General features: G+C 29.6%; 1 protein-coding gene across 3 annotated transcripts in view; it reads right to left on the reverse strand.

Moving 5' to 3' along the window:
* Window positions 1–24,819, reverse strand: part of LOC122503190 (filamin-A) — a 98,009-nt gene that overhangs the window by 35,303 nt on the left and 37,887 nt on the right. For 2 of the 3 annotated variants that reach the window (XM_043613639.1, XM_043613638.1), the window contains 4 exons: window positions 19,754–19,944; window positions 19,131–19,550; window positions 18,592–18,890; window positions 8,787–8,925 (listed from right to left, as the gene is read on the reverse strand). In XM_043613639.1, coding sequence (XP_043469574.1) covers window positions 8,787–8,925; window positions 18,592–18,890; window positions 19,131–19,550; window positions 19,754–19,944 — 1,049 coding nt within the window. Of the gene's footprint in view, window positions 1–4,420; window positions 4,574–8,786; window positions 8,926–18,591; window positions 18,891–19,130; window positions 19,551–19,753; window positions 19,945–24,819 lie in introns of those variants that run through there. The other variant, XM_043613641.1, reaches the window with a different exon arrangement.

Genomic DNA, 24,819 nt, shown 5'->3' on the forward strand with positions numbered 1-24,819 from the left:
AAAAATAAAAACTATTTACAAAGTATGAGCATTAGAAATAACGTAAATTGATAATGATTTTCAGATGGAAAAAAATTTGCATGGCATAATGTTGCTGATGTATATCGAGGTACAACGTTTAATTTAACCAATGGCATTAATTCGCCACCTGTCTTTGTCCACCCACACTCGCCAGTAGGGATCTCGATTATAAATTTGGGAAAACTTGACTGGCACTCAAAATAGTCTAGAAAAGCTTCACACTTATGTAGTTTTACTTTACTTTCAACGAAATCAGTTTCTTGATAAATGTTTACGCTGGGAAAAAATTTATTTGTTGCAAATAACCCATTATTTGTCTATTATCAAATAAAAATTTACTCCAATCAAATAAATTTTTTCAGTTTGTAAATTTCAAATATAGTGTTCCATTTTTTAATTTCCTAAATAATAATTTATATTTTGTATTTTAACCATGAGAATTGAAAATTAATTCTAACATTCTTTCAAAAATTAAAAATATTTAAAAAAAGTAAAAATTTACAATACAATACATAATCATTTGTCTGGCCTTAAATAATTTTCATAATAAAATAATTGGAAACACAAATTATGTCCAAAGAAGGAAATAATACGAATTCTAGAGTCTGACCTTATTACAATCTTCACTACTTAAATGTCGGACGGAAGTGAACAACTTCCACTTGCCAGTATAATCCCAAGATTCAATCTGACAAGCTATCTTTCATTTCTAATTATAATTCGAGCAACTGCACCGGGCTAACGACTATAAAATATAATTTATACTGATATTCATCATATTTTTCATTCAATATTTCTATCTATACAAAGTTAATGTGCTTGGAGATAAACTTTATATCATATTTTTCGAAATCAGAATTCAATGAAAATGATAGTTCCAAATTTTACCTTGTTCAATAATATAATATAAAACAGATGAATAAATACTAAACAAATATTATGTTCATTTCAAAAACATTTTACGTTCTTCTTGAAAATGGACAATGTTTGTACGAGAAAAAAAATGTAAGTCAAAAATATATATAATAATAAAAATATTTTTAAAAAAATTCGAATTTTTCTAAAAGTAAAAGTAATTATTAATTTTATAAATTTAAATAAAAAGTATACGTATACTTTATATCGGATCAATTGATTTTTTAATATCAGGAATAATTTTGGCAGGAGTTCATTTAAATTTCAGACTTCGCACTCGATAATTAATTTTTAAAAAGTAGCAAAAAGTAGCTTTTAAACTAAAAAAGTAGTAAAAAAATAGCTATCGAAAAATTAAACTTGAAGATAAAAAAAACTCGTTTTAGACACTTCACAAAACTGATCAAAATTCCATTGCATATTTTTTATTTTCCTGACTTTTTCATAATTTTCATCAAAGATATTTACTTCCTTTTATACTGCTAATAAATTGAATGCCTGTAACGAATTTTATTATTGCTGAAAGATTTTAAATATTTATATAATAATTCAATTCTTGCCAAGAATTTAATAAAAAATTTTAAATAATTCATATCTTTCGACTAATTTTATGCAAATTCTAATTTAAAAAATTGAATTCTAAAGAAATTTTTATTATTCATAAAAAAAATTGAATTCTTACGAAGATTTTTACAAAAATTTGTTAAATAATTGAATTCTGTTTCGAAATTTTATGAAAATAGTAGATGTCGAAATTCATTGAATATTGCGAAAAGTTTTTAAAAATAATTAAATTTTACAAAGAATTCTATTCAAATTTTTGCCAATAATTGAATGTCTGTGTGGTATTTTATTAAATTTTTTTAAAAATAATTGAATTCCTAAAAAGAATTTTATTATTTATGAAAATAATTCAATTCTTGCGTACAATTTTACTAGAATTTTTTAAAATAATTGAATTTCCAAGAAGAAATTTATTACTTTTAAAAATAATTGAATTCTTGTAAAGAATAATGTTATTCATGGAAATAATTGAATTTTACAAAGAATTTTATTAAAATGCCTCAAAATAATTGAATTTTCGGGAATAATTTTGTTTTTTATTGTTATACTTGAATTCTTTCGAAGAATTATTTATGTAAATAATTGAATTCTTGAGAAGAATTTTATTAAAATCAAAAAGAATAATTGAATTATTTCAAAAAAATTTAATTAAAATTGTATTTAAAATAATTTTAAAGAATAATTTCATTTTTTGAGCAATTCCTGTTGCGAAAATTTTTGTTAAGGGCTTTTGAATCATTATGACGTCACAATTTGTTGAAAGCATTTGTTTTTAAACTGTGACGTCATAATGGTTCAAATTCCCTTAAAATGATTGAAAAAAATTGAATTTCTGTGAAAATTTTTGTTATTTTTGAAAATAATTAAATTCTTCATAAGAATTTTATAAACGATGTTTTAAATAATTCATTTTTTTTGAAATATAATAAATATTATGAAAATTTTATTTAAATAATTGAATTGTTCTGGAAAACTTTATTTGAGGAAATCATTGAATTTTTCGATTAATTAATTTAAAATAGTTTTAAAAATAATTAAAATTATTCCATGAGTTTTATTGTTTATGAAAATAATTGAATTCTTGCTTAGAATTTTATCAAAATTTTTTTAAAAAAATTGAATTTTCATGAAAAATATTATTTTTAGTAAAAGTAATTGAATTATCTAAAATTGTATAACAATTTTGTTAAATAATTGATTTTTTTGAAAATTTTAAAAAAATTAAAAATTTTATGAATTTCTATTCTAAATTAATTGAATTCATGTGGAAATTTTATTATTTATGAAAATAATTGTATTTTGGATTAGTTTTATTTTTTTTTTAAATAATTGAATTCTTTTGCGAAATCTTATATGAAAATACTAGATATTGAAAATAATTGAATTTCGAATATTTTTCGAAAATAATTGAATCGTTTTAAAGAATTTGATTATAATTTTTGAGAATAGTTTTTTGATTTCCAGTATTAGCGAATTTAAAGTAGTGGAAATTCTTAAAAAATAAACAGAAATAGTATCTTTCAGTGTCTGGAATCTAAAAAATTAAAGTTAATAGTTCAAAGTTAAATTTGTTAATTAGATTTAAAACATAAAAATATTTTTTGTTAAAAAGGAAATTAAACATTTTTGAAAAATTTGTAAAAAGATTTGAGAGGAAATTTTTGATAATCCTTATGTATCTGATTTTAGGTGTTGATGAATATTAATAATACAAACGTCTGAAAGAAACGAGTCTTCTTTTAAGCCCGATTTGGGATTAAACGGATTACACTAATTTAAATATTTGTTTATTTTTAAATACGGAGAGACCCCTTTCATACTCAATTGACTTCATTTCAGATTGAAATTCGTTAACTTATATTTTAAATCTAAAAATAGTCAGAATTTAAAGAAAAATGCGTTTCAGCTGTAACCGCGTCAGAAAAAAATTTGTTCACAAGAAACGATGACATCTGCACACATAAATTAGGATAATTGTCCCTGGAGGTCGATATATATTTATCCGATTTAAAAATTTTAAAAAGTTCCGAAATCGTCAACAGTATAAAATTAATATTTAATGAACTGATGCAAAATTTTTAAAGATTGTTTAAAAGTAAATCACATTTCAATTATCTCGACAAATCTTCTTTTCCAAAAGACGAAACTAAAAAACAGGAAATATATTGCCAGCATATAAATAAATTTAAAACTATATTGGTCTTTGGTGAAAATTTTACTTTCAGCAGGCTTAACGTTAAATGGTAGAAGAAAACCTCGAAGTAGAAGTAAAACCTAAAGAGATTCTTTATAGAAAAAAAATTCAATCTTAATTCGATAGTCGAGTTCATTTAAGCAAAGCACTGTTAACTCGCATTAAAAATAAAAATACTCACTAACAAAATTAAAAGATTGTTGTCTAAAGTGAAAACCTAGTAACCGTATTTTCCGTATGGTCGAAGTTCACTTAGGTTATAAACAAATCACAACCTTACGGAAAATACGGTTACTAAGTTTTTACTTTGGACAGCAGAATTAAAAAATTTCATTAAAAATGCGAAAAGAAAGAAAGATTCCGAAAAGACCTGGTTTCGAAAGCATTAATACGACGATCGCTTAGGTCAATCATCACTCCATCCGAAAGGGACACAAAATATAAATTCGGAGCTAGCGACCGGAAAGAGACTCCTCAACCGGAAATAGGGGTTAAAGTGCCAGAAACAGCTTCGCGGTATGATTTCGTTGATAAAAGTCGACAAGAGATGGAGTCGAGTAGCGAATAAGAAGAAGGATTCAGAAAGGGTGGGAGGTGTCCAGTGAAGGGGCTCTTGATGTTACGAACTTTGGCAGAAGTCTTTCGCGGATGGCGCTCTGTGAGGAGGGATGTCACAGTAGATGACGATTGCGTTATAAAGCAGGAGATGACGATGACACCACTTACTTGTTTATTGGTAATGCTTGTTTATGGAATTGGTTGACGTGGTCCCGATGAGCTTTCGGAGTGAACTGTGTCGTCGGAGGGTTCGCGACAATGTCCTCAACGATAAACGTGTTGCCTCTATAGTTAGCTACACTTCACTCCCCCACCTACCCGGATCGTCGACGAAGAAAATGATACTTTACCATTAGAAAAAAGCTGATACCCATGAAAATTTTCCTTTTTTTCACTCGTACTGTTCCCCCTTTTATTTTTTAAAAATACTCTTTACTTTCACAGGAAAGCAAAAGCTCCTTTTTCTTTTTTATTCAGGAAAAATGTGTCACTTTAACATTCGAAAGTGGTGTCAGAACAAAATGCAACAGATTTAACATCAGTTGAGAATTTTGCTATTCGTGCATATTAGCATTGGTTCAAATAATAAGAAACAAGTGACAATGTAAACATGTACATTTCGAAATTTTTTATAAAGTGAGTGAAAGAATCCAAATATAAGAACTGAGGAACCATTCCATTTCCTTGCCAACCCCTGTATAGAAAAAATTATTCAGCTCAGTCGTTTTGTATTGAGAGTAAGCAAACTCTTAATACGATTTTGATATCACACCGTATTAGGATGCTTTTTGCTCGCCCCGAATACTTTTCTCTTTCTGTGATTAAATAGTGGTTTCATGGGCACAGTTCACATCGCAATTTAAAAATGTGAGTTATTCGGAACGTAAAAATGGAGTTTTAATAAATATAATAATTCTAATATTTTTCGAAAAAAACAGGGCTCAAACCAATGAAAGTATTTAAAAATACGGACTTCACGGACCTAAAATGAAAAATTACACTGGTCGACAAAATTAAGGTTTTTTTTGCTAAAAGAATAAATGAAAGTGAGTCTTACAGGATTTTAGCCGTAGATTACGAATCTGTAAGAGAAATTGTCCCATCACGTCTCAATTTTCAGAAAAACGGGGTCAAAGTGTCAAAAAACGGCATTTTTGGCACTTTTTGAAGCACTATAAAAACAGAACGCGACGTGATAAGAAGCTCAAGTATCGCTTAAATGAGAGCTCGAACCCTCAACTTTAACATCCAAAAGCAAAAAACCATGTAGAAATAACTCAAAATTGTGGGGAACAACTTTTTACCAATTTGCCCTATATGATCGCTAAAATAATATCTGTTTGGCACGCAAGCGGTAAAAAATTGTTCCCCTCTTTGTGTTATTTCTACATGGTTTTTTGCTTTTAGATGTTAAAGTTGATGGTTCGAGCTCTCATTTAAGCCATATTTGAGCTTTTTATCACGTCGCGTTCTTTTTTTATAGTGCTTCAAAAAGTGCCAAAAATGCCATTTTTTGACACTTTGACCCCATTTTTCTCAAAATTGAGACGTGATGGGTTTCAGTGAATTATTGAATGGTGAACACCTTAGGCCCACTTTTTTTAAAGCAAAATTGCAGCTGTTTTTTTCCGAAGTCCCCTAAATTTTACTTTCCTTAGTAAAATAAAAAAATTTTTTGCTAAAAGTTAGCTAAGGAGATACAGTTTCAGGGCATATATTATTAATTATGTTATATAATACGGTTTAGGAATTACAGTCGATCAAAAGATGGGTGGCCACCTTGGGGCCCCTTATCCAATATATATTAGAAAATAACAACTTCAAAAAATTGAAAACAAAAACATTTTGAAAAAAATTAATTTTACAGAATTGTTAGTTAAAAGTATAAAAAATTTAAATTTTTAAAGATTTTAATTTGAAACCTTTTCAGAATTCAATTATTTTTTTAAATTCATGCTATAATGCTTTTAATATTCAATTATTATTATTTAAAATTTTGACTGAAATTCATTTTTAAATCAATTTTTATTAGAAAATACTACGAGAATTCAATTATTTAAATACAAAAACTAATAACTTATTAAATAATTGATTGTTTCTTTAAATAATTGAATTCTCATAAAGAATTTTATCAACAAATTTTTAAATAATTGAATTCCTAAAAAATATGTTTATTATTTATGAAATTAATGGAATTATTGCGAAGAAATTGATAAAAAATTTATAAATAATTGAATTTCTGTGAAATTTTTATTATTTTATGAAAATAATTAAATGTTTGCATAGAATTTTATTGAATTTTTTTAAATAATTGAATTCTTTTGGAAAATTTTATTAAAATAGATATTAAAAATCATTGAATTGAGGAAATTTTTTGAAAATAATTGAAATTTAATTTTTTTTGCAACAAATTTTATTAAAATTTTCAATAATAAATAATTTAATTCTTAAGAAGAACTTTATTAATTTTTTTTAAATGATTGAATTCTAATGAAGAATTTTATAAAAATCATTTGAAATAATTAATTTTTTTTGAAAAATTTGATGAAAAAATTGTCTTTGAAAATAATTAAATTCCTCTGAAAATTTTATTATTTATGAAAATAATTGAATTCCTAAAAAAAAATTTATTATTTACGAAAATAATTGAATCTCTGTAAAAATTGTGTATTATTTATGAAAATAATTGAATTATTGCGAAAAAATTGGTAAATCAATGAATTCTTGCGAAGAATTTTATTAAACAATTTGGTAATAATTGAATTTTTTAGAAGAATTATATTATTTATGAAAAGAATTGAATTTTTCGGAATAATTTTATTAAAATTTTTGATAATGCTAATTAATTTCTTTTGAAGAATTTCTTTCAATTTTTTTAAAATATTGGAGTTTCTTTAATAATTTTAATTGAAAATTTTCAAACTAATTGAATTTTATATAAACAATTTATTTCAAGTTTTTTACAATAATCGTGTTTCTTAATAATTGAAATTAAACATTTAATTCTTGAATTTTATTAAAATTTTTAGAAAATAATTGAATTCTTTCGAAAAATTTCTTTAATTGTGGCCTTGGATCCAATAACTCGCCCGACGCTCGGAGGAACGCACAACTGCCAGTCAGTGAGCAGTGAGCGCCTCTGGGCCACTCACTGCTACCCGACTGGTATTAGCGCGTGCCTTCGAGCGTCGGGCGAGTTATTCGATCCAAGGCCTCAATTTATTAAATACAATTTGTTTGTTATTTCTCTAAATAATTGAATTTTACAAGAATTTTGTTACAATTTTTGAAAATAATTAAGTTTCGGAGAAGAATTTTATTATTTATAAAGATAATTCAAATTTTTAAGAGAATTTAAAAAAATTTTTGAACATAATTGAATTTCTGCAAAGAATTTTATTTCAGGTTCTAAAATACCCATGATATAAATTTACCCATGAAATCTATTTTTAATATCAAAAAGAGAAAAGTAATCGGGCAAACAAAAAGTGTTGTACTGAATACTTCTTTTTACTGGGTACGCTATGACCTCTGAAAATCAGCCTAAAACGAATGAAAGTTATAGACTTTTTTACTTCGCTTCGTACGGCAGTACTGAAGTAATATAATTAATTTTTTAAGACAGAAAAAGACACAAGGCTACCTTTTGCAAAGAAAGAAAATATATTTGTAAATCTTTCTATGGAAGCTTTCGTGTTAGCATAATTATCGATAAACACAGATTTATTCTGTATAAGAATTCATCCATTTACTACATTACATACCTGGATAGAAATCTGCCCAGTAATACTGGTTTTTTCAGTAACTGTAATGTTGGTATCAAATTTTACCAGACAAGATAATTTGTCTAATCACCGAAAAATGACTGAACAGTATAACTAGACAAGTGTACTTTTAGAAATTCTGTCAAGTCACTGACCAGAGGATTTGGTCACAATCGTAATAAGAATTTCGTCTTAGAGACAGGTTAGTCAGTTTCTTGAAATATTAACCATACATGACTTCAGGAAAGCTGGTTCTCTACTAACGATAAAACATAACAAAGTGCAATTAAATGAATTTCAGATTTTTTAAAGTCTCTAGCCAAAAACTCTTGGCACAATCGAAATATGAATTTGGATTCAAAAACTGTCCAGTCATTATCATTAAGGAACATACTTCGCTTAAGTTACTTAAGAATACACTTTTAGTCAACCATTTATTGGCATCTATTAAAATAATGTTATGATGTTCTATATATTTATAAAAAGCTCAGTTCTAATTGTATTATTTTTCAATTTTTTGCCAGGCTCTTCGAGAAGCCCTGGCTTTTCGAAAACTGCAGAACATCTTGTCGACAGCCAAGGGGTTAAATGTTATAATAAATTAGCGTTATAAAGTAAAGAAGTAGCAGTTTTTTGACTTGAGTTCATACATTAAATTGTAATCCTATTTTTGAAAGACGTTATTTTTTTGTTAACCTATTAAAAGAGTCATTTTTGGATTTATTTTTTATGTCAAGACACTTTTCTATTTAAAAAATTACTTTTCTTACCGTGAAAGTGTAGAAGCCTTCCGGAATAGGTTGACCACCGAATTTGATGCTCAAGGTATATTCACCGGCATCCGCTACTGTATAGTAAATATCGACAGTTCCATCTCCATTATCTTGAATGTCTATGTCAACATCTTCACTGTAACAGAAAATTAAGTTTTACAATCGAGAAATAAATAACAAATCCACATAACTAAAACTGGGAAACTAATACATAGTTATATACTCAAAAATAAATAACAGACATAACATTTTAAAACAGGAAGAAAAATAATTACTATTTGTTATTCCGTTTTAAGTATTACAAAGTAGTACATTTATTAAGAAACAATAATTTTCGTACTAAGGGCATAAAATAGGTGATGTGGCGAGGGCGAGATTATAGGTGAACTACAATTTTAACTACTAGACACATTTAAGAAGACGTCAAAGTCGATGCGTTTACACAAATCTTGAATGAAAAAATCACATCAACTTTGACATCCCTATATGGTGCAAAGTATAATACTTTTTGTTCCAGGTAAATGGAATTAGTAGAACAAAAAATATTTACCTTTAATTGCAAATGTAAATAGACATGTCTGTATCGTGACAGAGTTATAAACACCAACACGGCACTAACAGTCAATATAAACTTTAAAGACTAATATAGTGTTTCCACTATATTGACACAAGGACTAAATAAACTGACTTATGACAGCATTAGAGAGCGGTAAAAACTATCCTAAGTAACGAGAAATTTTAAATATTTGTCTGAACGAAAGTGACTTTTACTACTGCAAGAGCAAGGATTAAAAGGAACCATTTACAATAATGGATAAACAAAAGATTTATAATTTCTAACTAAAATAAATAACAGTCGAAAAATTTATTACGCTTATATGTGTGAAAAAATGATTAATTTTTATAAAAATTTTAAAAAATTCATCTTAATGGATAATAAATGTATGCAGTAAAAGTAGGGTCATTTTTTTATTTTTTTGTAAAAAAGGTAGGGGAGAGTGGGGAAAAGGCGCTATGCGGGGCAAAGACGTTTTTTAAAATATCTCCTTTATTTTCTGTCAATTCCAATTGGTATTAAAAATTAAGTTGCAATGCAATCAGACCAATTGATTAAAAAAAAACCTAAAAATATCAAATATTTTAAGAAATATAACAAAAAAATTGTTTTGCAAAAATAAAATGATAATTTTACTAAACAAACTTTTATTTTTTAAAACATAAGTTTAAGTATTTAATTTTTAAAAACGTAACATGTAAATAAATTAAATATTTCTCTACACAACTGGCGTGGTGTTTTAGTTTAATTTTGTATCTAAATATTTTAAATTTAAAGTAAAAAAAAAGTTTGTTACGTGGGGCAAAGACAATATTGAACATAATTTGGTTAAAAACAATTGAATATTCGAATTTTCTATGTATTAATTCACAATATTAGGTTAAAATCACTAAAAGTTTTTATTTTTTATTTAAATAGTTTAATTCTTTTAATAATATGTTATTAACCTTATGTTTCGTAAATATTATACTAATAAATATCACTTGTTAATTTTTTTAAGGCTTATAAATGCTTTCTTTTAGAAATATAAGCGAAAACGTCGCTGCCCCAGCGTGTGGGGCAAAGACATTTTTTGCATTGTTTTTAAATTTCATGAAATAATGTATTTATAATTATAATATACTAAACAACAACTATTAAAATTTCTTGTTGATTAGTTTTAGAATAATGAAAAACAAAGGCCGCATAAATTAATTGCTTTATTTAAAAAATATACATCGATAAATGTAAACCTAGCGCCTTTGCCCCACTCATCCCTATAGAATTTATTAATGTTTCGGTTTTTACATATAAAAATACATATCTTAAAGTATGTAAAAATATAAAATGACGGCACAGTAGCTGACTAATTGAAACTCCTTTTCTCCGAGGGTTCTGCATGTTATTCTTATAAAAGTTAACCAATTAATTTTCGGTAAATTTCTTTCTATTCCGAATGCCAATGAGCCGCCAATTTTATTTTTAAAAAAAGGTTTTAATATATTTTTACATACTTTAAGATATTTATTTTTATATATAAATATCCAAACATTAATAAATTTTGTAGTTTTTATTACAAAAAAAATCAGAAAAATGACCCTATTTTTACTGCCTACAAGGTAGTATTACCCCTTAATATCTTTTACCGATAAAAATATAGACTTTTTTTAATATGGCAAGCTGAAGAATTTTAAAGTCGAATGTCTCCCACGTTTATTAGGATTTTTTTTGTTACATTTAAAAAAAACAAATTCCTACAGTTTCATCTTAATCCCCCAATAGATGGAGATTTCCATGATCCCTTACCATGGCATTGCTCTATTACTCTACAATCTAAAGATACAAAACATTATGAAACATAAAATAAATTTTTAAAAACATTTTGAGATGTTTTATAGTTTTTATATTGATAAGGTTCACATATATTATTTTTCCATAGTTTTATTAAAAACATTTGTGATGTTTTTAAGATTTTAAACCAAGATGATATTGCATTTTAAGAATTCAAAATTTTAAATATCATGTTTTTGACCCCTGTGTTTATAAAATGGATACAAGAATATTATGCAACATGAACGAAAGGATATTTAGTTATTTATTTTTATCTAAAAATAAGGGACCCCATAGGATTTTCATTCGTTTTTGCTCTCAGTCGATTTTTCTGTAACATTAAGATATAGCCGTTCTTGATATTCTGAACAAGAACTTCGAAATCCCAAAGTTAACCCAGACAGTAAATTTTATTGAAACTTATTTCTCGGGGGTTTTTGGGATCGCTGATTACGAATCTAAGGTCAGAATTTCAAAATTTTCAAAATTTAAAATGGCGGATCCAATATGGCGCACATTTTTTGAAAATTGCTCAAATTTGCATAAAATTTGTTACTCGGGGGTTTTCAGGGTCACTGATTACGAAATTCAAAATGACAACCCTGAAAACCCCCGATTAACAAGTTTTAAGGTATTGTTTAAAATAAATATTACTACTTATTGTAATATATTATTATTTTAATTGTAGCAGCATCCATTCAGAATAAAAAGCAATTTACCGGAAATTAATTGTTTGACTTTTATAAGAATTACATAAAATTTTCTAAGTGGGTCATATATGTCCCGGAGGCACGGAAAGGGTTAAAGAAAAATCGAAGGGGAGTCAAAACAAATGTAAATCCTGCGAGGTTCTTATAAAAAATATAATATTAAAAAATTATTTTGTTTACTTATTTAGTTTTACTAAACCATCATGGGATCTCATTTTCACAAGGAAACGCCAAAACGGGCGTAGTGCATATAAACGAAAAAGAAATTCAACAATTGTATACATGGAACACAAATGTAATTTTACATGCATAAAAGAATGCAAATATCTTGTCTGCAAAATTATTAATTTTAAAAACAAATGTGAAAATATTACTTAGAAGTGCAAACATATACTGTCGATTCAGGTATATTTTTAGCTTCTTTGGAAAGAGAAATAAATAAAGTTTTTCTTAAGAATATTAGGTATTAGTAAAGTGAAAAAATTGCAAGACGGAGGGACATGTTAATAGAAAAAGAAATACTTCTTCTATTTACTTTAACATACGTCGTTGTGAAAAGCTGTTGATGGTGAGATATTTCGGTCCTTTTCTCGATAACCATAAAATAAGGAGTCTTCATTACGTTACTGCAGAGACATATCCATTTTTAACTGGGAAGCTAATTGAGAATGTATGTGAAATAATGAAAAATAAGAAATGAAAATAACTTTAGGATGAAGGGTTCTCGAAAGTTTGATGATTGAGACAAGTCATCATTAACAGAATGCAATAATAAATAGGTATGAACTTAAAAATAGAATGTTGTTTCTAAAAAAAATTTTGTTTTCATTTTTTAGAGCAAAATACTTTTTTATAGATTTGAAACATTACTTTTTGCTAAAAATAAATAAATCTATATATTTAAGCAGTATATAATGTGTTGCATTAAAATCAATATCTAGTTTTTTATTTTTCCATCTTAGAGGTTAATGTTCAAGGTTCCATTTCGTTTAACGCAGACATGTTTATTCTGTTGTTTTATTTTTCTAAAAACGTTCAAAAAATACTAAAATTGCATTCTTTGGCACATTTGAAATGAAATTTCTCATAGAGCTAATTAAATATTATCAAGACCAGATTCGGATTCTATGGCAAAAATCGGTTGTAACATTATTATTGAAAATAAAATTTTGTTGGCCATTGTAACATATAAGGAAATTTTACCAAATGCTACTAAACCCAATATCTAACCCAATATCATAATAAATCTATGTTAAATAGATTAAAATATAAGAGCACAAATAAATTATTGAAAGATAGAAAAGATATTTATCTCCTATTACTGAGTGTATGTAATATAAAAAATGTAACAGGAGATTTAGTAGCTAATAGGAAATATTATAGCTCTATTAATAGTTTGCCGAGCATATAGGAGCACGTTTTTGTTGTCGCCCGATCTGAAATCATATAGTTACTTATAGTCACTAGAAAAGTCACGTCGAATTTTTCGTAATGCTATAAATACTTGGTTGGAGACTCTGCCTGTTTTATTTAATACAAATTTAGATCATGTCCAACATTCCAAGTTATATTATAGAAACTACATTCCGGAAATATTACGATTGGAAAACAACGATAAAAAATTATTCTCCTCTCTTAGTTTTCTTATATAATAAAAGTTACTATCATTTCGAAAATATATTCTACATTAGTGGAATTTTTAATTTAGTTATAATGCAATGTATTATAGATAAAGATGTAATAAAAATAATTTTTTATTAAATTTAGAAAAAACTGAATATTAGTGCTTATCTCTATTGCAATTACTAAAGAGACTTAAATCATTACTGTCATATTTGTTACCCATGACAGAATACACGAGTGGTAATGAATTAGTAATAACTGACACTCTGTCTTTGAATATTGGCAGCTGTCTTTCTATTGTCAGGCAATAATTAGAGTTCTCCACTCGACAAGAATATCTGTTTGACATATTAAGCATTCTATGAGACATTCGCTAAATGCTTTCATAATTTATATATCTTAATTTACTTCTATAATTTTTTCTAGAATAAGTAATTAAACAGAAATTATTAAATTAACATTTAATTTTAAATACTTAAATTCTAATGCAATTTTGCTCTCATTCGTTTTCAATTTTTATAAAAAACATGATTTATTACAGCTTCACAAAGAAGATTTGTGGTTCTAGGATCAGAGCACACCTTAACGTAAGGAAAGTTATGATGATACCTAAACCAGGATTTACCTAAATTTGCGTCTGTGCAGAACAATTATAAACAGTTTCACGAAGAAATAGAAAATATTAAACCTATATACAATTGTTTAGTGCAGACTCGAACTTAGGTCAGTCACCGTTTAGGTATACTTACTATATGCGACCTCGTCTGAAATCCAAAAATCGATTTTTTGGTCATAATTCACTTTTTCTCAGACGTGGTCGCATAAGCCACTCTAACGGGTGTGGCATAAACAGTACCCCTTTCTGTCCTAAAACCATAAAGGGGAATGAAGGTTCTGTTCATAGACAAAACTTGCAAGAACGGATTTACCTCACATAAGAATCTCACTCCTATTAGCCTCACATCTTTTATTCTAAAATTAGTTGAAAGTTGTTCTACGGAAACAACATTGGCTGGAGTGATTGATCTCATTGGTCTTAAGTCAGGTTTCTCTGGATTTGTTACGAAGTGTTTCGTTACTTACTCTGCCTAATTTGTCATGTGTAGGAAAAGCATTTTTAGAATATAGAGTCGTTGGTCTGTCTTTCTTCTTATGGGCCTGTCTCGTTTCTTGTCAAGTCTCTTGTACCTTTCTTTCGTATCAGCGTTTGAGGAGATGTGGTTTTCGTGAAATTAGAATTTAAATGATTTTACGCATGATTAATTGTCAGCGTACGTCACATGGTCAGCGACCCTTTCATAGTCTCTTTCAGGTGCCGTTCTGTGGGAATATGGAAGAAGGGTTCTTCCGAAAATTGCGAAGCAAAAACAAGGAAACGACTTGATAATGAGGAAGCCTACTGGGGAAAATCAGATACACTGAAAAAATGTTGAGTACCGTGCAATCCCCATCGTCGGAAAGTGGAGGAACTCTAGTTTTGATGTGCTACGATCTCAATTTGGAAAATCTACGTTCCTATGTCGGTGTCGCTGAACACCCAAAATTTGAGACTCAAAACCTTGAGACTGCAATAGCCGCATCTTGGGCGCTCAGCACGCCCGAGTTAGAAATGCAGCTCCTCCAAACTAAAGTCGTATCGCATTCGTAAATTTTCAAGAAACGTTTCTGTTCTTAAACAAGTACATCAAGCATTGATAGTTTAATCCATTATCAGGTATCCTTACTGATTTTAAGGCTAATTTTCGAATATAAGCAAGAGGGCTTTTTAACATTGAATCATTTAAAGAGGGATCGAACATTGGCGTTAACGGCGAGTTTGCTAGTTCTTTGAGTGTTGAAATTTGATGTGCCTCTCGGAAATTTATGTCCAAAACCACTGAAAACAAGTAACCGGAGTAGTCCATGCAGCTCAACATGAAGGCACCAAAAACTATTCTCTCTGTTAATTTTTTTGGCTCGTTGACTACAGACATTCCCATTATAATTTGACTGATGTTGAACGTGTTCCAAGTGCTTTTGTTAAATTGCAACAACAAAGCTACAATTCTAATAGCAGCAATAGCAATAGTTGTAGCAACTATCATGTAAATGAGCTCCTCAGAGGCTTCAACACTTCCAGTTTTACTTTTTAAATTTGCAATTACTGCCTTTACTGTATTAAACGAAAAGGTACGCATTGGGTTGCTTACAATAGTTTCATTCGATAACATTAACACGACCGTATTTATTGTAGTTTCAGATCCTTCTTTTTCCAGAAATGATGCTGTGATTGATCTTTCTCTTCTGATGTCAAGTGTTATAGTACAATGCATTGATTGCTCAATGTAGCGTCTGAATCTTCCTATACCAATGTAGTATTTCTCGGACCTTGTAACAGAGCCAGGCATAAACATTAATTTTATTGTTTTTCCGTGAAGATCCAATAGTTTATTTGGAAACCATTTTGTTCGTGGCTTAACTTTCTGATTGGTATATTTGTTTGCAAAAAGATTGATTCTGTGAATTGTTATCGCATTCTTCGTTTGCCATGTTTGGTTTGAAATCGAATTTTCCAGTACCGAAATGTCTAGCCAATCTTTGTGCCATAGTGATTTTAGCATATCCTCGTAAGAGTAAACCTTTCCTTGCTTTGAAAAGTTAATTAAACACTTGGGCAATGAATCTCTTTGGGACCAATGTTGTAATCCTGATAATATAGCGTTTAAATGAGATTTTGTATCCTTTCCAAATACATTGAGAATAAAAATAAACAGCGTCGTTCTTCTAGGGATTTGCAGATGAAGTGAAAAGTATTTTTCCAGATTAGCTTGTGCTTCATATAAACTTATACTCAATGATGGGAAGTGTTTAGAAACATCACGAATGAGTTGTGCGTTAGCATTGGTTTCCACATTTGCAATAAATTGATCATCAATTATAAACATTACCTGGTGGAGTTTTGATTTTTCCTTTAGAAATCTTATTAATCCGAAAGTGTAATTGCTTCTTCCTGATGCACCAAGAAAAATTACACGGAAGAGTACAAAACAAAAAGTCTTTCTTAAAAACTTGATCATTTTTTATCCTTTAGTGCAAAATTAACTGCTTCGTTTGTGAGAGGAATCGACTCTGTTCTTGTAGTTGTTTCAAAAAGATGTTGAAAGTTCGATATTTTCTTTTAGTATATGACATTCTTGAAGGGCAAATGCGTTTATTTATATTTGCTAACACTTGTACGTGGCCTACAATGCTCACAATTATCAGTCATTTGATGCAAAAAGATAACAAAAATGACTTTTTTTTAAAATTATTTTTCTAATATTTTCCATAATGTTTGGAATTGTTAGTCAATTCTTTGCCAAACTTTCTGTAATAAGAAAAGTACCTACGTATTGAATTTAGGATGTAAATATTTATGTAGTTAATATATTATATATACCACTGTTTTTAAATAATTAATCCAAAAAAAAAATTAAAATTATTCTTTGCATTATCAGAACTTTTCAATTGAAGGAAAGAAAACGGGAATTATTGGTTATTTTTGAAAAGTAGAGAACCATTTTTTTTGTCATATCAAGATGCGAACTGCATTTATAATAATTAAAGTTGACATTTTTCTTTCCTTTCGTATGTAGATTCTATCTTTTTGAAGGTAAAATTATAACAATAGGAAAATTTTCGTTTTCGCAATTGGGTCAAACCACGTCAACTCCAAATAAAATTGTTAGTTTTTTGTTAAAATGAAAACATTTATGAAAATCAATAGTTCGCAACGAACTAAAAAAACACTTTTAACCATTTTTCGAATATTTAAATTTTTATAACTTTTTTTACAATAACAAATTTTTGAATCATTTAACAAAACATAAATAAGAATATAAATAATGTTAATGAAAGATATCTGTTTCACTAATGCGGAAGCGTTATTAAACAAAAAATGAGGGAACGGTGGAATACTACCTGTTTCCTACTACCGAGATGATTCACTTTCAGGCTCCTTACGCAATTTATTCATAATATATCTTTATGCTTGTAGATGCCAAGTACCGGTTATATTTTAGTTGCTTTTGTATGAAAACTTAAAAAATATGGAATTTCAAGGTGAGAAAAGAAAAGTTTATTATAAACAAATTCAGTTATATTGAAAAATACTAATAGTAATATAAGTGTAATAATGCAATGCAATATTATTAACATTATACATGAGTTATAACAGTAACATAATGGTAATATTACTTGTTACTTTGAAGCCAAAATTTATGTTTTTCGGTTAAATTAATTTTTTTTAAATAAAATTTTGTCAAAAATTTTGACTAGGAAATACAATCGAGGCCCCTAATTTCGGACGCTCGGCTGGGGACAGATGCGTTAATACCAGTCAATGAGCAATGTGGCGGACAACTTTTAAGAAAGTATTTGAATTTTTATGAAACTTCATACGTCAGAACGAAAATAAAAAGTCAAAATTATAGATTTGATGTGGAACCAATAATTGCCATCCTGTCCTATAAAAATCGGTGCAATTCACAACAAAATATTACTGTTCAATGGATCTACTTTTTCACACTGTTACGTCCTGATTTAAATGTAACATCATAATAATATTTAAAAATTTTAATTTAATTTAATAAATTATTTTAAAAAATTCATGAAATCGGGCTAAAATTGCAAACTCGGGGTTTTTTGGGGTCGCTGATCACGAATCTTATGTCAGTTTTTCAAATTTCAAAATGGCGAATCCAATATGGCGGCGGAATTTTTTCAAATTTTTATACAACTATTCATACTAAAAATTTTCTTAACGGAAGAAATTATGGAGATGAAAATGTTGTAGAAAGAGAAAAACAGATTTAGAATTAGAGAATTCATCCGGTAACAGCGACATCTCTCCGATTCAGTTTGTAAAATTTGTTGTGGCAATATTTTCCGAACGTGCATTTTTCTTATTTGGGGTTTAGCCAGTCTTTATAAATCAAACCCACTATGCCTTCGAAGATAAATCCTTTAGTGTATTAAACTCTTGAGTGAAAGATTTTTGACGTATGTCACGTGGATTTTCACATTATGGGTCATGAAAATACTAAGAACTAAATATTTAATTTGTAAACTGCAATAATAAACTTACCTTCCAGAAGTAGAACGTATGCGACAGGTTACAGCACCGCGACCAGCGTTTTCAGTATCAACAGTGATGCAGTACTCCTCGCCCTGCGCTAAAGTTTGTTGAACTCCTTCCTTAATCTTACACTGGTCTGCCTTACCAGTTGATACACTCTGAACATTAACTGGACTTCCCGGAACTTCTTGTCCTCCGTACTTGACGTTCAGCTTGTACCGTCCGCAATCATCAGGCAAATAAGTTGCCTTATACTTTCCATCACCAAGATCTTCAATCCCAACTCGTCGAGGAACTTGGTCTGGTCCCTGAAAAGAAATAAGGAAAAAATAAAGAAAAAGTACGAAAGTAGTATAAAATATAGTAAATTATCCTTTTGCTTTAATTATTTCTTTACTTCTTCGCCTTCGTTTTAAAATATCAGAAAATCTTATTACTAATATTTCATTCTCGATAAAACAAAATTAAAACCAATTTGCAAATAAATTGTTTACTTTTTTTAAACTGGTATTCATTGCAAATTATTTGGACAAAAGACATAAACTTACCAGAACTTGAACTTCAAGATCTCCATATCCAGCATTGGATGTATCTACAACAAAGTCGGTAGGGAAGGAGGCGGTGCAAACAGGAGCAACTCCTGGTCCAGAAAGAACAACTTTGCTAGGATCGCAAGATGTATTAACGTTGACTTTGTAAGGACTTCCTTTGATGTTTTCTCCTCCATATAGAACATCGACCTGCACATTGCTACCAGCTGGTGAAGGCTGATAAGTCACCTCGTATATTCCACCACCACGACTTTTGATTTCTGGTTTTCCAATTTGGCCCCTATCAGTTTTCACTTTTACATCCAATTGCGCTGGGGGTGCTTTTGAAGTGTCGACGATAAACTTGGCTGGAACCCCTTCTCGTACTTTATTCGGTTCTATTCCAGGCCCGTGAGCTACCACATCTCTTGCGATTGACTAGAAAATAAATGGTTTTATTTGTTTCCATCTATTGCTTTCTAATTTCCAATTCAAAGATTATTAAAATATTTAAATTGTTCTAAATAATATTATTAAACTTTTATGTCTATAATATTAATAATTACTCTTCCTCAAAATTTAAATATGTAATAAAAATAGTATTAGGGTAGCTATGAAAAAAGAATTTAATATAATTTTACCTGCGATTCTATTGGAACTTTGAATGGAGATCCGGGTATGTCTTTGTCGGCAAATTTGATACTGACATCGTATTCTCCTGGTTCACTAGGTTCATATTCTACGCTGCAGGATCCATCATAGTTATCTTTGCATTTCACAATCGCTTCACTGGGACCTTCTATTAAAAGTCGAAGTCCTCCAGTACCAGCATCTGTAAAAAAAAGTATATAATTTATTTACTCTCTCTGCATTAAGCAAGTTTCGAGAATCCAAATGCAATTTTCTTACAAATTAAATACATAACCGTCTTATGACAACTTACAAAAAACACTTGATCTATACGCTTCTTTATTAACATTACAAAAAATACCCTAATCTATCAAAAATCGCGAATGGCTTCCGTTTCCAGTTCCAATTGCTTTTACTAAATTCATTCCTATTTCGCCCAACCTTCCCAGTAAACGAAAACTAATTGAAATGAATTAAAAAGAATTCACAAAGAGCTTTCGTGAATCCCGCTTTGTGACAAATACGAATTGGAGCCATGATGCAATTTTCCTGAATTCGTGAAACTGTATTGAACTTCCGAACCTTCTATCCGTACCAATTCACTGGACAAGTTTTGAGCCTTTAATTTTTTTCAATTCGTTAGCACGAATTCAATGCATTCCTTGGCCATTTCTTTCGAATGCGAATTCGTTTGGACAAATTGGTACATATTGAATTAAATTCAATTGAATATACAAAGAGCTTGAGTGAATCCCGCTTTGTGACAAATACGAATTGGAGCCTACCAAAAATGTTAATTCGTTTCAATTCATTTGAATTAGTTTTTTTTTACTGGGTTTTTCACTTACTCTTAACCTCGACATTTTTGATTGTTAAACTACTTCTATTCATCATTCCATCCACATTTGCTCTACTCCTTCTTGATCTTTTCAACCTCCTCACTTTCTTCTCTCTCTCATTTCTCTTCTTCACCATTTCTACTATCATTCATCCTTGCCTCAACCACTCTACCAGCATCTTCCTTCACACAATGCTGAAGCATTGCGTGGTTCATTTTATACATTTTTTACTTATTCATACCACTCTTCCATTCCTTCTTTCATTCCATGTTTTCTCTCTCAACAGCCCATGTAATTCTTCTTTCCCTCCACGTTCTATCCTCATCAATTCTTATCGATTCTTTTCAACCTCGTTTTCAGCCTCATCACATCTTTTTCTCCTCCTCACTACCCAACTCCACCAACCATAACTTTGGTATATACCATTCTCACACATTTCTATCGCTTGTACCATTTTAACACTTACACTGACCCTCACTCACGCAAATACTTTTTCCACCTCTCCTTTACCCTCCATTGTACTTAGATTCATACCCCTGATCACAACGTTATTTTTTCTTTTCTATGTTTTATGACATCCACTCGCCTCGATAATTCTCCCATTTTCACCTGCATAGACGCATTCTCACTTCTCTTAACCTTTTCTTCATTTCCCAAAAAACGTTCTTCCAATTCATACATTTTCCTCCGCAAGTCTTCCTATTCTTTTATCCAGTCTAACTCCCACTTTATCCACATTCTCTGCATTCTCTCCAAGCTCTCACTAATTGTCTTAATTTCATTATCTTCTTTATTCGCACGTTTAAACTTTTTTACTATTTTCTTCAATTCTTTGTCCAATGATACACCCCACTTTTGAAACAGCTCTAACAAATCCATACAGTCTTCGCAAGTCTTTTCATTCTTACCTACTCCCCTTTCAAATATTGGCGCACTGCTCTCGTTACTCGTTACGAATATGACATCAGTTTTTAAAAATTCAAAATGACTGATCCAATATGGCAGACGATTTTTTAAAAATTGTTTAGTTTTAGGTACATGAAACTTAGCACTCGGGGGTTTTAGGGATCCCTGATTACCAATCTTTAGTCTATTTTTAAATTTAGATTCTCCTGCTAATTTTACAACAAAAATTCCTAATTAGTCAGCAACTCAGTTTTTACAATTATCCAATTGATCTTAGATTTCCAAAAAGCATTAACTCTTGAAAGTAAGTATCAAGTAAATCTGAATAAATTTTGAAAAATCTCATCAATCATATTGCAAACGCCATTTTGAATTTTAAAAAACTATCATCGAATTTGTAATCAGTGACAGGGGTTCACCCGAGAACCAACTTTTAGGTCAATTGAATCAGTTTTGTAAAAAGTCATCCGCCATATTAGATCCGCCATTTTGAATTTATTTTAAAAACTAACATCAGATTCGTACCCAGTAAAAAAAAACTAATTCAAATGAATTGAAATGAATTAACATTTTTGGTAGGCTCCAATTCGTATTTGTCACAAAGCGGGATTCACTCAAGCTCTTTGTATATTCAATTGAATTTAATTCAATATGTACCAATTTGTCCAAACGAATTCGCATTCGAAAGAAATGGCCAAGGAATGCATTGAATTCGTGCTAACGAATTGAAAAAAATTAAAGGCTCAAAATTTGTCCAGTGAATTGGTACGGATAGAAGGTTCGGAAGTTCAATACAGTTTCACGAATTCAGGAAAATTGCATCATGGCTCCAATTCGTATTTGTCACAAAGCGGGATTCACGAAAGCTCTTTGTGAATTCTTTTTAATTCATTTCAATTAGTTTTCGTTTACTGGGTAATCAGCGACCACATAAACCCCCGAGTAAACATTTTCAAGCAAATACGATTATTAAAAAAAAATTGTCCGCCATATTGGATCCGTCATTTTGAATTTTTAAAAACTAACTTTAAAAATTCGTAATCAGCGACCCCAAAAATATTAAGACATGAGATGTAAAGAAAATCCGTCCATATGAATAATGTGCCCCTCAAAGGGTTAAGCAGGAGCGTCCATACAAAATGAGCATAGAGGGCTCCATACTAAAAACGCTTGGTTTTTCTCTCTGTGCACGCAATTTATATAAGTAATATAATAAAATAATGGATTATTATTAAGAATTATTATTAAGAATCGAGGGGAAAGAACTTAGAAGCTAAGCACACGTGTACGAATACAATAATTCGATTCCAATTTAAAATTCAAATCAGAAACTTCACAAATAATCAGAAGTTTATTAATTTAACAAAACTTTAACTTTATAAATTAATTTAGGTTTCTAACTAATCAATTATTATGATCAAGGTCAATTTTATATTTATTAAAGAGACTTAAATAAATTTTCTATAACACCATATGTCTAAAACTGGACTAAAGTGCCGTTTTTAACGCACTAATGCGAAAAAAGAAGATAAAACGAACTTCTACGCATGGGGCATTCTTTCTCAACTTTACCACCACGCTGCCCATCTTCAGTTTTAATGAAAATCATTGAAATACCACTTAAAATTTGCAGAAAACAAACTCCAGGATCGTAATCAGCGACCCCAAAAACCCCCGAGTAATAAATTTCAACCAAATACAATTATTTTTTAAAATTCATGTCCGCCATATTACATCCGCAATTTTGAATTTTGAACGTATAGCGTTATATACGTAATGGGTCAGACCAGAAACCCTTGAAAGTTCATTCGCTATTGAAAATAATGCTGCACAGAAAACACATCGCAATTAGTTAATTTAAGTCACTTTTGACGGCCATATTATATATATTATAATCATATGAGGCTAAATTAAATTTGAAGTTATAACCTCAAATTTAATTTAGCCTCATATGACAACGTAGACATGAGGAGGGGACTCTGAAGTGATTATACAAAATGAATATGTCCAATTAAACAAACATTATAGTTAGATAAAAAATTATATTCTTGACTTTTTTCCGTTTATTGAGAGATTCAGAGTGAACCATTTACAACGGACAATTTTTCCACTCGCCATTCAAAAGTTGACATTTTTCTGCAAATTTTAAGTGGTATTTCAATGATTTTCGTTAAAACTGAAGATGGGCAGCGTGGTGGTAAAGTTGAGAAAGAATGCCCCGCATAGATTACACAGCCACACAAAATAAAAAAAGTGTCGGGGTTGGAAGATCAGAGTACCCTATCCCTATGTATTTTGGGCCGCTGAACACGAATCCGGTGTCCGTTTTGGTCCAGCACGTGTACTTTTTTTCCTAACCTCAAAAAACATGTCAAATTTTTTGTGGTATACAAATTTTTTTAATAACTGATGGATTTTGATAAAACTTGGTAGCTAGGGGTTTTTGAGGTTGCTGATTGCGAATATGAAGTTAGATTTTCAAACTTCAAAATGGCGGACCCCAAATGGCAGATGAAATTATTTAGAAATTGATGATTTTTTAGAAATTTTCTTAAAAGTTGATGGTTTTTGATAAAACTTGGTACCTAGGGGTTTTTGAGGTCTCTGATTACGAATATGCATTCGAATTTTCAAAATTCAAAATGGCGGACGAATTTTTTTTAAAATTGATGGATTTCGGTGAAACATGTTATCTAGGGATTTCTGAGGTAGCTCATTACGAATATGAAGTCAGCTTTTTGAAAATCAAATTGGATGATGAAAATTTGAAAATCTGTTGCATTTTTATGAATCTTGGTATCTGGTAGCTACTCGGGTTGCTGATAGCGAATCTGAAGTGGGGTTTTCAAGATTCAACTGGCAGTCGTATTTTATTATACCTTACCAGTGTCTGCATCCAGGGCACCTCCACGCGGTGACGGTGGGCAACGGAGATTGTCCGCTATCCGGCTAAGTCCCTGGATAATGGCTTTGATGCCGTCATGGCAGACACACGTAGAAAACGTATTACGATGCAGCGGCTCGGAACCGCAGTATCGGCGTCTGGTCAGGGTGACCAGACAACCTGAGATTGACATACAATCTCATAATTGTAGCAAAAATCGCCATTTTGAATTTTGAAAATCTGACTTCATATTCGTAATCAGAGACCTCAGAAACTTCTCGGTGCCAAGTTTTATCAAAAACCATCAACTTTTACGAAAATTTCTAAAAAATCATTAATTTCGAAATATTTCATCCGCCATTTTGGATCCGACATTTTGAATTTTGAAAATCTAACTTCATATTCGTAATCAGCAACCTCAAAAACACCTAGCTACCAAGTTTTATAA

This window comes from Leptopilina heterotoma, unplaced genomic scaffold (genome assembly GCF_015476425.1).
Source record: "Leptopilina heterotoma isolate Lh14 unplaced genomic scaffold, ASM1547642v1 Lhet_247, whole genome shotgun sequence".
Taxonomy (NCBI): domain Eukaryota; kingdom Metazoa; phylum Arthropoda; class Insecta; order Hymenoptera; family Figitidae; genus Leptopilina; species Leptopilina heterotoma.